Here is a 12594-nt window from a genome sequence, read left to right on the forward strand (position 1 = left end):
ATGTGGCATCCTTCACACTTCACTGGATATTGTTCAAGTTGGACGAGGAAAAGTAAAGCCATTTTAGGAGGCAGAGGCCCTAGTTGCTACAATGGACCTGCCAAATTAGGAATAATCATGGCTGGCAAGTCCAAACATAGGAACAGGAGGAGGTCATTCAGCCCACCAAGCCTGTTCCACCATTAAAAGAGATCATGTCTGATCTGTATCTTAACTCCATCCACTTGCTTTGGCTCCATATCCTCTTATACCCTTGTCTAACAAAAATCTATAGATCTCAGATTTAAAATGATTAATTGAGCTAGCATCTACTGCTTATTGTGGGAGAGAGTTCCACACTTCTACTACCCTTTGTGTGAAGAAGTGTTTCCTAACTTCTCTCCTGAAAGGACTGGCTCTGATTTTAAGGTTCTGTCCCCTTGTCCTAGACTCCCCCTCTCTCTCTCTCTACTGTTAGATCCGTGGTTCAGTGGATAAAGAATTACACGGATGCTGTATATAAACAAACAACACGTCTTTACTGGAGGAGGGTCATCTCTAGACTGGAGTACAGAGGCATGCGCACAGCTTATATACCGGTGTGGTTACTGCCGGTACTACAGTATACAGGAGGTGTAAAAAGTAGTTCTGACTTAAAGCACATACAGTACAATTCCTCCCTTTTTAGATTAATAATACCCCCTTAATATTCAAATAACAATTACATTTTTACATGTACATTCAATAACAAAAAGTCCATTTATAGATTCAGTCTTTGGGGCGGCTTCCTGACCCTTTCGGGATAGCGCCTTTCCGGAGGTTCTTGTTCTTGGTGCAGAGGCGATCCTGACCCCTTTTCATCGGGTAGTTCATCGGGTTCCACTGCTACTGGGTCTGAAGTAGATGCTACCGGTATGTCGGGTTCATCCCCAGGTACTCGAGACATGGGGTTGACGCCTTCCTGTGACGCTAAGATCTGATCGACGTGGCGTCTCACAATGTTCTCCCCGACATCCACTGTGTACATTAATGGCCCCTGCCTTGTACACATCGTTCCGGGTTGCCACTTCTCTGTTCGATAGTCACGGGCCAAGACTGGTTGCCCTACATTGAAGCTCCTTGTCGGCTTCTCGTTGATGTGCTGGAATTGTTTGTCCTCAACATTTCTTCGCACATTTGGTCTGAGCAAGTCCAGATGAGATCTCAACCTTCGGTTAAAGAACATCATGGCCGGGGTCTGGTTGGTAACTGCATGTGTCGCGTTTCGGTAGGCTAATAAGAAATTGTCCATCTTATGCTGTAGTGGAATTTCCTCATCGCACATGGCCTTTATCGCCTTCTTAAAGGTTTGTACAAACCTCTCAGCCAATCCATTGGTGGCTGGATGATACAGGGCGGATGTGTAATGCCTTACCCCATTCCTTTTCATGAATTTTTGGAACTCGTCGGACACAAACTGTGGTCCATTATCAGAGCAGATCTGCTCTGGCAAACCGTTTCTGGCAAATATGGTCCGTAGGACTGCAATCGTTTTCTCTGTAGTGGTTGAAGACATCTTTATCACCTCAGGCCACTTTGAATGAGCATCCACTGCTATTAAGAACATTGAGTCCATGAATGGACCAGCGAAATCAATGTGCACCCGTTGCCATGGAGAGGAGGGCCACTCCCATGGGTGTAGAGGGGCATGTGGTGGTGCATTTTGGACCTTCTGGCATCCTAAGCAGCTCTTAGTTAGGTCTTCGATTTGTTGATCGATTCCTGGCCACCACACATAAGCCCTAGCAAGGCTTTTCATTTTCACTCCCCCCAGATGACCTTCATGTAGCTCCTTTAGCACGCTCTCCCTTAACTTGGGTGGAATCACCACTCTGGATCCACACATCACTGGCCCCTGGCATACTGACAGCTGTTCTCTTCTGGATGAGAATGCTGGCAACAGTGAGTCGCCATGTGTTGGCCATCCCCTCACCGTCAATTCATATACCCGTGACAGCGTCGGATCATTGCGGGTCTCCTTCTCTATATCCGCGTTTGTTACTGGCAATCGTTCAATTATCGACGAATAAAATATCTCGATAGGGTCCACTGCTGGTGCTTCCTCCACCGTAGCCAGTGGCAGGCGCGATAGCCCATCAGCGTTCCCATGCAGTTTCGTGCCTTTATATTCTATTTCATATTGATTCGCCCCTAGAAACAGGGACCATCTTTGTAACCGCTGTGCAGTCATTACTGGCACGCCCTTAGGATTAAAGATGGAGACAAGTGGTTGGTGGTCAGTCAGCAAGGTGAACTTCTGCCCATGCAGATAATGGTTGAATTTTTTTACTCCCCATACTAGGCTGAGGGCCTCCCTGTCAATCTGGGCGTAGTTGCGCTCGGCTGAGGTTAGTGACCGAGACGCAAAGGCCACTGGCCTCTCCAACCCATCTGGGAATTTGTGCGACAGCACCGCTCCAATGCCGTAGGGTGATGCATCACATGCCAACCGAATTGGTAGTGCTGGGTTGAAATGGGCCAACACCTCTTTTGATGTGATCAATTCTTTACACTTCTGGAAAGCTCGTCTACGTTCGTCATCCCACTCCCATGGTACCCCTGTTTGCAGTAGGGTGTTCAGCGGGTGTAGTACCGTAGACAAATTTGGTAAGAACTTGTGGTAATAGTTTACCAGCCCGAGGAACGACCTCAGTTGTGACACATTTTCCGGTGCTGGCGCCTTGACTACTGCCTCAATCTTGTCAGGGGACTTATGCAACCCCTCTTCATCGATGACGTGGCCGCAATACGAGATCTGTTTCTGGAAAAACTCGCACTTGTGGCGATTAGCTCGTAGCCCATATTCCTTTAATCTGGCGAGCACCTTCTCCAAGTTAGCGAGGTGATCACCGTCATTTTCGCCCGTGACCAAGATGTCGTCCAAATAACACTGGGTCCCTGGAATCCCTTGCAGGACCTGATCCATCGCCCTTTGCCAGATAGCCAGAGCCGAGGCTACTCCAAACACCAGCCGGTTGTATTAATAGAGACCTTTATGGGTGTTGATCGTAAGGTAATGTTTCGAAGCTTCTTCTACCTCCATTTGCAAGTACGCCTGGGCTAGATCAATTTTGGTGAAGCATTTACCACCAGATAGCGAGGTGAAAATATCCTCAATTCGTGGAAGCGGATATTGCATCGTGTGAAGGACTGGGTTCACTGTCACCTTAAAATCCCCACAGATGCGGACCTTCTTTGGTTCCCCAGGTGTATTACTCAACGACCTCTTCATTACAGGGACGATGGGTGTAGCCCACTCGCTCCAGTCCACTTTGGACAGTATTCCTGAACGTTCCAACCCTTCCAGCTCTGCTTCAACCGCTGGTCTGATCGCATAAGACACTGGTCTGGCCTTCAGAAACTTTGGGCTTGCATTATCCTCTATTTTAATTGTTGCTGTTATTCCTTTTAGTGTTCCTAGTCCCTCCTGGAACACTTCTTTTGCGTCAGTTAGCATTTTTGACAGTCGTCCAGGTGTGACGTCGTCATCCTTTTTGGCCTCCACCTTCAGTGCCTGTATGGAATGCCAATCTAAATGTATCTTCCGGATCCACTCACGTCCTAGCAGTGGTGGTCCTCCATTTGGCAATACATATATATCCATTTTAGGTATTTCCTGACCTTTATATGTCACTTTCACCCTTATTTTTCCTTTGGGGTAGACTTTTTGCCCCGTATACGTCTTCAAGACAATCTCTGTAGCTTTCAAGGGTATGTGTGAAAATAGCCGCTTGTAGTCTCTTTGATTTATGACTGTTAGAGCTGACCCTGTGTCCAATTCCATTTCCACTTGGACTCCGTCTATCTTGTGTGTAACCCAGATAGTCTGGTGATCCTCTATTTCGGTTACATTATGTAGTTTCAGACAACCCAGCTTCCGGAGTCTGTGTCACTTTTCTGTTCGTCTGAACCACTGTCCATCACCTGGTGTACCTTTTTGTACTTCTCCTGTGGAGACTTCTTACTGTTGGTTTTCTTCCCAGACCTGCAGACTCTTGCTATGTGTCCTGCTTTCCCACACTGTCTGCACACTTGGTCCTTGAACCAACAATCTTTCTGGTCATGTGTTGTTCTGCCGCAGCGATAGCACTTCCCTGTTCCATAGGTCATTTCGTTGGTGCCGTATTCTTGCGGTCTCCGTTGTATCTCTGCAGCGCCCCTTGCGGCTGCTTCGTGTGATACTGCCATATTGAAAGCTTTGTCCAGCGTAAGGTCCTTTTCTGATAGAAGCCGTTTCTGGGTTCCTTCACTTTGTAGCCCACACACAAACTTGTCCCTTAACGTGTCTGCTAGTCCCGCTCCAAACTGGCAGTATTTCGATAGCTTGCGCAGTTCCGTTAGGTACTCAGCGTTGCTTTCGTCTTTGTGTTGGTTCCTTTTATGGAACTTAAATCGTTCTGCTATCACCAACGGTGTGGGGCTTAAGTGGTCCTGTAGGATTTCTACTATGCTTCCAAAATCCTTGTTTACCGGCTTCTTTGGGGTTATTAGATTTCGCAATAACCCATAAGTTTTTGCACCCATGGAATTTAACAGAACCAGTGCTTTATTAGCATCTGGCACTTCATTCGCCCTGCAGTACACCTCAATGCGTTCCACATATGTCGCCCAATCTTCAACTTCATTGTCGAACGTAGAGATACTGCCACTCTTCGGCATCCTTGGTTGTGCGTTAACTATCCCCAATGGCGCATCCCGCGCTTCCCCTTCTTCTCCGCTGGCACAAAATGGCGCCTCCCGCGCTTTCCTTCCTTCCCGCGCTCGCCCGTCTTCTCCGCTGCGGCTTCGCAAAATGGCATCTCCTGCGCTCTTCCTTCTTCTCCACGGCTCAATGGCGCCTCCCGCGCTCTCCCTGCTTCTCCGCGGCTCAATGGCGTCTCCCTTTGCTTCGCCCCGCGGACCCTGATCAGCCCGTGATCCCTGGCTGTGCTCTGCGCGTTCTTCTCTTGATATTTGTCGACGCCGCTCAGTCTAGAACCCGGCTGTTTCTTGCCCTCTCTCCGGTTTGCAGTATTTTTCCTCGATGCCACTCGGTGATCAATCCCCGGCTGCGCCCTGCTCTCTTCACCCTCTTTCTTACCCCGTCGACGCTGCCCGGCTCTCTCTCTCTGCCATCGGTCGGCTCCAGCCGCCGCTGCTCGGGAAGGGTCTGCTCTGGACCTGTCGTTGGTCTCTTACTGCTCGTTGTGGCTGGGGAACCAAGCCCGGCTCTCCACAGCCTCCCCAGCGAAGTTGGATCTCTGCCTGACTGCTGGGCGGTTGCTCGCGATCGACGCCCGTGTTCCTGGACTCGACTTTTTTTTTTTTTGTTTAATGTTGCAGGTAGATTTGCATTAACACTCGTCGCCACTGTTAGATCCTTGGTTCAGTGGATAAAGAATTACACGGATGCTGTATATAAACAAACAACAGGTCTTTACTGGAGGAGGGTCATCTCTGACTGGAGTACAGAGGCATGCGCACAGCTTAACGAGCACACCCATAGCATATATACGCTAAAAAATGTTTAAATCAATACCGAATGTACCCAACGACTGTTTTAAATTAATACTGAATGCACCCAACGAGGGTCAACGACTGTTTAAATTAATACTGTCTGTACCCAACGAGGGTCAAAAACGTTTGACACCTACAGAATGTTGGAAACCTGTACTTTTTGTTATGTAAGCTTTGGCAACATGGTTCCCTGTAAACTTTCATGCCAATAAAGCATTTGAATTGAAATTGAATTGAATATACCGGTGTGGTTACTGCCGGTACTACAGTATACAGGAGCTGTAAAAAGTAGTTCTGACTTAAAGCACATACACTACATCTACCCTTTCAATTCCTTTCAGAATCCTAAATACCTCAATCAAATCGCCCCTTAACCTTCTATATTTCAGGGAATACAAGCCTAGTTTATGTAATCTCTCCCCATAATTTAACCCTTGGAGCCCTGGTAACATTCTGGTAAATCTGCGCTGCACTCATTCCAAGGCCAATATATCCTTTCTAAGGTGTGGTGCCCAGAACTGTACACAGTATCCAGATGTGGTCTAACCAGGGCTTTGTGTAGCACTAATGTTTGATGAAGGAAGATTGCTCTAAGTTTCAGCTTTGCAGATATTTTCAATGGACACCTGCAGGCTTGCCCATGACTCGGCCAAGGAATGGGTGGAATGACTTTCCACAGAGTTAGAGTGATTCCTGCCAAAGAGATGATATTAATGAAAGATACAATCCACCAGCCACTTAGTAAACTGCTATTTGAAGACAGGCTCACCACAGTTTATGTAATTTCCAGGATTAACAAAGGCATTTGGTAAGATCTGTGCAGAAAGCTCATACTGATGCAAACATCAAAATAATGAAGCTGACTTTCCAACCCAGATTTATGAAGGGACAGATAAAAGAAAGTGCTTCTTGTTACTTGCCCTCACTGAAATGAGGACCTAACCTTCAGCAGACAACTTAATTGTTACATAAAGGCTACTTACTGGGAAAAAGCACTCGGCTGATCATGCCTGGAAACACCATTATGAAAATAGGCAAGATTTTCAAGTAGGCTGCAAATAAGGCTCCACCTTTGGCATGAAGCATTGTCTTGGCAGAAAGTGCCCTCTGCACAATGACCTGAAATCAATACAAGGCAGTAGATAACTTCTTTAGATGCCAATAAATCCCCAAATTCAAGATCATTTTCATAGAATTTACAGCATAGAAACAGGCTATTCGGCCCAACTGGTCTACGCTGGTGTTTAAGCTCCACACGAGCCTCCTCCCACCTTACTTCATCTCAGCCTGTTAACATATCCTTCGAATCCTTTCTCCCTCATGTGCTTATCCAGCTTCCCCTGAAATGCATCTATACTATTTGCCATTACTGCTCCATGTGGTAGCAAGTTCCACATTCTCAGCATTCTCTGAGTAGAGAAGTTTCTCCTGAATTCCTTATTGGATTTATTAGTGGCTATCGTATATTTATGACCCCTAGTTTTTGACTCCCCCACAAGTAATATTTTACTTTTTATATATTTCACACTGATAAAAAGCATGCTGATGCTGCAATCTTATACCACACAACAGCAGAACACCATGAGCATCAGTGCCACCCAATGCAAGTGTCTGATCTCTTCACTTAGGTTCCCCAGGGCATAATCCAGCCCTAGCTCAACTCCACTGATGTAAGAAGGATATCTCTTTGCACAGAGCAAAGATCCTGCAAAGTAGATAGGGGAAAAAATTCAGTTGGTTTGTGCCTCCCGTTAGCGCCTTAAGAGGGCGCTAATGGGGCGCAAAGCAACTAACGCCCGGGCGCGGCGATATCTGCGCCTCTCACGAAATTGACCGGACATTTTGCGGCGGCGCTAAACAATACTGCCCCGATCTCCTGCGCACGCAGATCTTGACGTCATTCGAGCGTGCAACGCCCTTGTGGAGCCCTGGAACAGAAATTGAGTGGCGCCCCCATCCTTTCCGCCTGGCGTAACCAACGACAGGTAGACTGAAATGCTTCCCTAGTCGCTGTGGGGCTGGGAGGGCGCTATTTAAAGGGGGCCTCTTCCTGGCTTTTTCTGTGGTAGATATTTTTGCAACACTCGTTCTGAGAGAGAGAGAGAGAGATTCTGAGAGAGAGAATGAGAGACTTCTGCATTGAGTCAACGCTGTGTGAAGTAGTTTTGGCTACTGAGCATAACTTTGCAGGTACTTTGGTTTCTGACCTTCATAACTTTGATTTCCAAGAGACTATGGGGGCTGCACTGATTGGGGGCGTCATCCTGCGCCAGCAGAATCGGAGGCCACAGAGAGAGAGTGGCAATCATGACGGAGGAGGGCCAACAGGCCTCTGTACAGGAGACCTTACCCTCCCAGGGTATTTCACCAACAATTCTCCTACATTAATATGTCTGAGGAAGAGTGTTTGCGAAGGCTGCGCTTCAGCAAAGAGCTGGTCACTGAGCTCTGCCACCTGCTGCAGCCAGATCTGCAGCCTCAACTGAGGACCAGGACGTCTCTGTCGGTGGCAGTGAAGATCACAGTGGCTCTGAGCTTTTATGTCACCGGCTCATTTCAATCAGCTACTGGGGACATCACCAATATCTCCCAGTTCGCGGTCCATTGCTGCATCCGTCAGGTTACAAATGCCCTCTATAAAAGGAGACGAGAGTACATCTCTTTCCCCATGACCCCGGCCAAGCAGCATGAACGCGCAATGGGCTTTGCGAGGGTAGCGGGCTTCCCCATGGTGCAGGGCGCCATTGACTGCACACATGTGGCTTTGCGTGCTTCGCATGAGAATGCAGAGGATTTCCGCAACCGAAAGGGGTTCCATTCCTTAAACGTGCAGTTGGTCTGTGACCACAGACAGCTGATACTCGCTGTCAATGCCCACTATCCTGGCAGCAGCCACGATGCATTCATCCTGTGCCAGACTACTGTGGCAGAATTTTTCCAGGCACCGCATCACCCAGGTGGTTGGCTTCTCGGGGACAAGGGATATCCACTGTGCACCTGGCTGATGACACCGCTCCGTACGCCCAACACCCCTGCTGAGCTGCAGTACAACGAGAGCCATCTCGCTACCAGGAACATCGTTGAGCACACAATCGGCATGCTCAAGCAACGGTTCCGCTGTCTGGACCACTCAGGAGGAGCCCTGTAGTACTTGCCTGAGCGAGTCTCCCTCTTCATAGTTGTGTGCTGCATGCTGCATAACCTGGCAATCCTCAGGACCCAGCCAATGCCACCAGGCCTTGGAGCACCACCAGAGGAGGAGGAGGAGGAGGAAGAGGAGGAGGATGATCATCAGCAGCACCAAGGCGGGAGGGAGGCCCACAATGTAGAAACTGGAAGGGCCAGCCATCAACGTCTGATAGCAAGCTGCTTCTAGGCCCCTGCTGAGGAAATGGCTTCTGCCATTGAGAACAACATGAATGAAACCAACCCGCAACCCCTAAGCCGGCCAAGGCAGCAATGATTCCAAAGACCAAGCATGTACATTTTGAATACAAAACTTATTTATTTTACAAACTCTGTGTGTGTCATTTCCTCATGACAAACTAATAGAAAGAAACACAAAAAAAGTCATTAACATAACTGGTTCTCACAACCTGGAGATAATGTCCAAAACACTGAACAAAGGTTTGACCACGAACCTCGGCCTTTAATAAAAAAATGAGCAACATTTTGTCACACCTCCTACTTTTTGCCCTTCGAGGGTGATCTTCCCTTGCACACTTCCCCCCTTCCCACCCTACTGCTCCTCCATAATGGGACCCCAGTGGCTGCAGCAAGGCTGGTGGAAGGCTGCTGATTGTCACAACCTGAGACTGCAGATGCCCTTGAAGGACGGCCTCGACCAGCTCTGGGCCTGGAGGGCCCGACTGCAGACTGCACCAACTCTGCATGGGCGGCAGCAGTCTGGGCTACAGGTGGTGGCAAGTGCAGTGGAGAAGTGACAGTGGTGGCAGTAGGAATGCTGTCATCTTGAGAGACGACAGCAACTCCCTGCTCGACCGACACACTGGCACTCCCACGGGGCAGCACGTCAGCATCTGGAGCAATCTGCTCGAGCACAGTTTGCTGGCCTGCTGTGGCGTGGTGAGAGCCCCGGGGAAATGTGTCCGAACCAGCGAGGATGGCAGCATGAGAGCATGAGAGCAGTCAGAGATGGGGTCATGGCAGCCAGTGACTGAATTGCAGCACTAAACATTTGCGTGGCATCCGCCTGTGCTACGGCGAAGTGTTCCACACTCCTTGCCAGTGATTCAATGCATTCGGGCACCCTTCCCACTGCACCCATGAGCTCAGTGTGCATGTCCACCGCCTGGGTGTTCATTTCAGCGATGAACTGCTCCTCCTCTGCGTCCAGTGCAGCAGGACTCGCTGGCCTACTCTCCCCCCGGGGAGAAGGCCCCCGAGCTTCCCTACCCCCATGGCATTGCTGCAGCCCGCTGGGTCCTGGAGCTTCACCCTCATCAGACCCTTCCCCCCTGCTCCCCTCCAGGGAAAGCGTGTTCTCAGTGTGGGCATGGGCTTCCTCGGGAGAGGGTGGCGCTGATGCTCCGGCTTCATCTTCCTCCTCACCTGCAGCTTCACTCCCACCGGCAGCTTGAGGGCCCGTCTCCTCAGCTGGTGAATCACCATCTGAAAGCAGGGAGGTACAAGAGTGGCTTTAGCGTGAGGTCAGGGTGGTAGTAAGGGAGGAATGAGTGCAGCGATTTGGTAAGTTGGATTTAAAGTGTCAGAGGCTAGTGTTGTGAGGGACAAGTGGAAGGAGAGAGGACAAAAAGGTGATGATCTTACCATTGCTGTCCAGAACGGGGTCGGCGTCTCCAGTGGCGACGGGATCGATCACCCGGCTTGCCACAATCCTCTGGACGCGCGCCTCAAGATCGCTGAAGGTTGCAGCTGAGGCCGCCTTCCACCCATCCGTTGCTGCTGTCTCCTATTATGAGACAGCTTGGCCTGCAAGAAAAAGGACGGTGTCTGAGTAAATATACAGCCATGGTCTTGCCTGATGTGCCTCCCATAGGTGAATAGCCATTACTGTATGCAAAGTGTGGAATGTGCGTGTGTGTTTCATGAGAGGGCCATAGGTGTTGGATGAGTGTTGGGCATTGGGGTTTTAAGACCCTCTGGCCATAGAGTGAGGTTGAGATGGAGGGATGGAGAGGTATTGAAAAAAAGCCACTCACCCTGACGACCCGAGCGAGGTTGTTGAACTTTTTTCTACATTGTATATGGACCCTGGGCACCATGCTCCTGGAGGAGACTCTCAGAGCCACCTCCCTCCACACTCTTGCGTACTCACGTGGCAAAGGCCTCCTGCCACTCTCTGGGTACAGTATTGATCTTCTGCGCTCCACCGCGCCAACCAGAGCCTCCAAGGCCCACTCGCTCGCTCCCTGGCCTTCTTCATAGTCCTTGGCTGCAAGATTTAGCCACAGGTCTCTCCAGGCCGAGATTCAAGGCTCCAATGAGCAGGGTGTGGCTGGAGAGCAAGATCGACCCTCCCCTTTAAGAACTGGCCGGTGTAGTGTATGTACCTTTAAGGGGAGAACTACTTTTTACAGCTCCTGTATACTGTAGTACCGGCAGTGACCACACCTGTATATAACCCCGAGTAGGGATCTGTACAGTTAGTTTTTAGAGTAACCCTCATCCAGTAAACACCTGTTGATTGTTCTCTGCAGTCTCTTGTCTAAGTATTGAAGGACACACAACATCAAGATACACGGATTTAACAGCCGGCGCCAGTGTGTCTGTGTCCAATCGCTAACTGACAGCACCTGCGCTGCACCCGTGCTCTGAATTAGCGCCTTGCTCCTCGGCCTTTGCGCCTTAAGACAGGTGTGTAGCGCCTGATTTAGCGCTCCAATCACCTCCAAGGGTGGTAAAAGCCAAATTTGTAGTCGGAGGCGATAATTAGCACCAGGCGCTAAACTTTGCGCACAGCCGATAATCGCGCCCCAAATGGGGCGATACTGAATTTTTCCCCCATAATCTTTATATCTTTGTATGCACTGACATCCTAATGGGTTGGAATCTCATTTTAACTCATGGGCAGGGTGGAAAACTTCCCAGTGCTCTGTGCTGTTAAGCTGTATGGTTTTAGCTTGTTAAACTCCAGTACTATCCCTGTGCATAATTGGAGCCTTGGTTCTATGCCTAAGTTTTCTGAATTTATGTAAGTAAAGTGTGTCCCGAAAAGAAGAGAGTATGCACCATATCGGACAAGGAGAATCGCTACCTGTGTGAAATTCTTCGTAGCTTGGTTTGGAGTCTCTTAACTATGGTGATGGGTTTCTGTGTGTGTCAGACACCCAGCTGATCAAAAATCAATAATACTGCCAGTATTTGAACTTTGTTTACTCTGTATATGTAAATGTGTTACCTGGTCTGTGCACCAATACCAAATGGAAAGTACAGTTATTCCAAATATTACACCTGGCCAAGGAAAGTCAGAATTAATAGGATCCTGAAAAATGTGAAAGGCATCATCACTTGGTAGGCCACAGGTTGAGTTAGGATTATGGATAGTGGGCATCGCCATAAAGTATTTCTTCTTGAGGCTTGAGTAGCCCTCGACACGTACAAAAGCTATAAAACAAAGATTTAATTTACTGAACAAAGTATTTGTTACACTTTCATACAGTTAAATGGACACTTAATTTGTGGCACACTAGCCATATAATACAGCCAGTTATTAGGTATCTAACAGAGTTTTTAAAATTAACATTCCTTTTAAATGATTTCCAGGACACAATTTTCATACAAAAACTTTCCAATGAAAATTCAGCTTTTGTTCTACCTTTCTTTACTACCCCATTTTTAATCCCTTTCTTTCCCCCCTCCCCCCCCACTTTTATGTTCTTCCTGTTCTGTTCCTCAAGCCAACAAGGTGAGCAGGCAACTTGTTCATTCCACATGGTTGCTAATCTGAGCTCACTGCTGGGACAAGCTCGAGATAAGTTACTAGTAACTCTCCTGATAGTTTCCTTTCTTGTCCTCTGATCAACATTCTCCATTTGAAGTTGTGGCTGAATTAAGAGCTCACTATGTGGGGCATCACTGGTTTCTGTTTCTAGGCTA

At 48.5% G+C, this 12594-nt stretch overlaps 1 protein-coding gene across 5 annotated transcripts in view; it reads right to left on the reverse strand.

Moving 5' to 3' along the window:
- LOC147110292 (sodium/myo-inositol cotransporter 2-like) overlaps window positions 1-12594 on the reverse strand; it is a 126600-nt gene that overhangs the window by 42018 nt on the left and 71988 nt on the right. For all 5 annotated transcript variants that reach the window (XM_086000130.1, XM_086000131.1, XM_086000132.1 and 2 more), the window contains 2 exons: window positions 11897-12102; window positions 6498-6633 (listed from right to left, as the gene is read on the reverse strand). In XM_086000130.1, coding sequence (XP_085856256.1) covers window positions 6498-6633; window positions 11897-12102 — 342 coding nt within the window. The remainder of the gene's footprint in view (window positions 1-6497; window positions 6634-11896; window positions 12103-12594) is intronic.

Source organism: Somniosus microcephalus, chromosome 11, assembly GCF_052327205.1.
Source record: "Somniosus microcephalus isolate GS21.2 chromosome 11, FLI_Smic_1.0, whole genome shotgun sequence".
In the NCBI taxonomy this organism is placed as follows: Eukaryota; Metazoa; Chordata; class Chondrichthyes; order Squaliformes; family Somniosidae; genus Somniosus; species Somniosus microcephalus.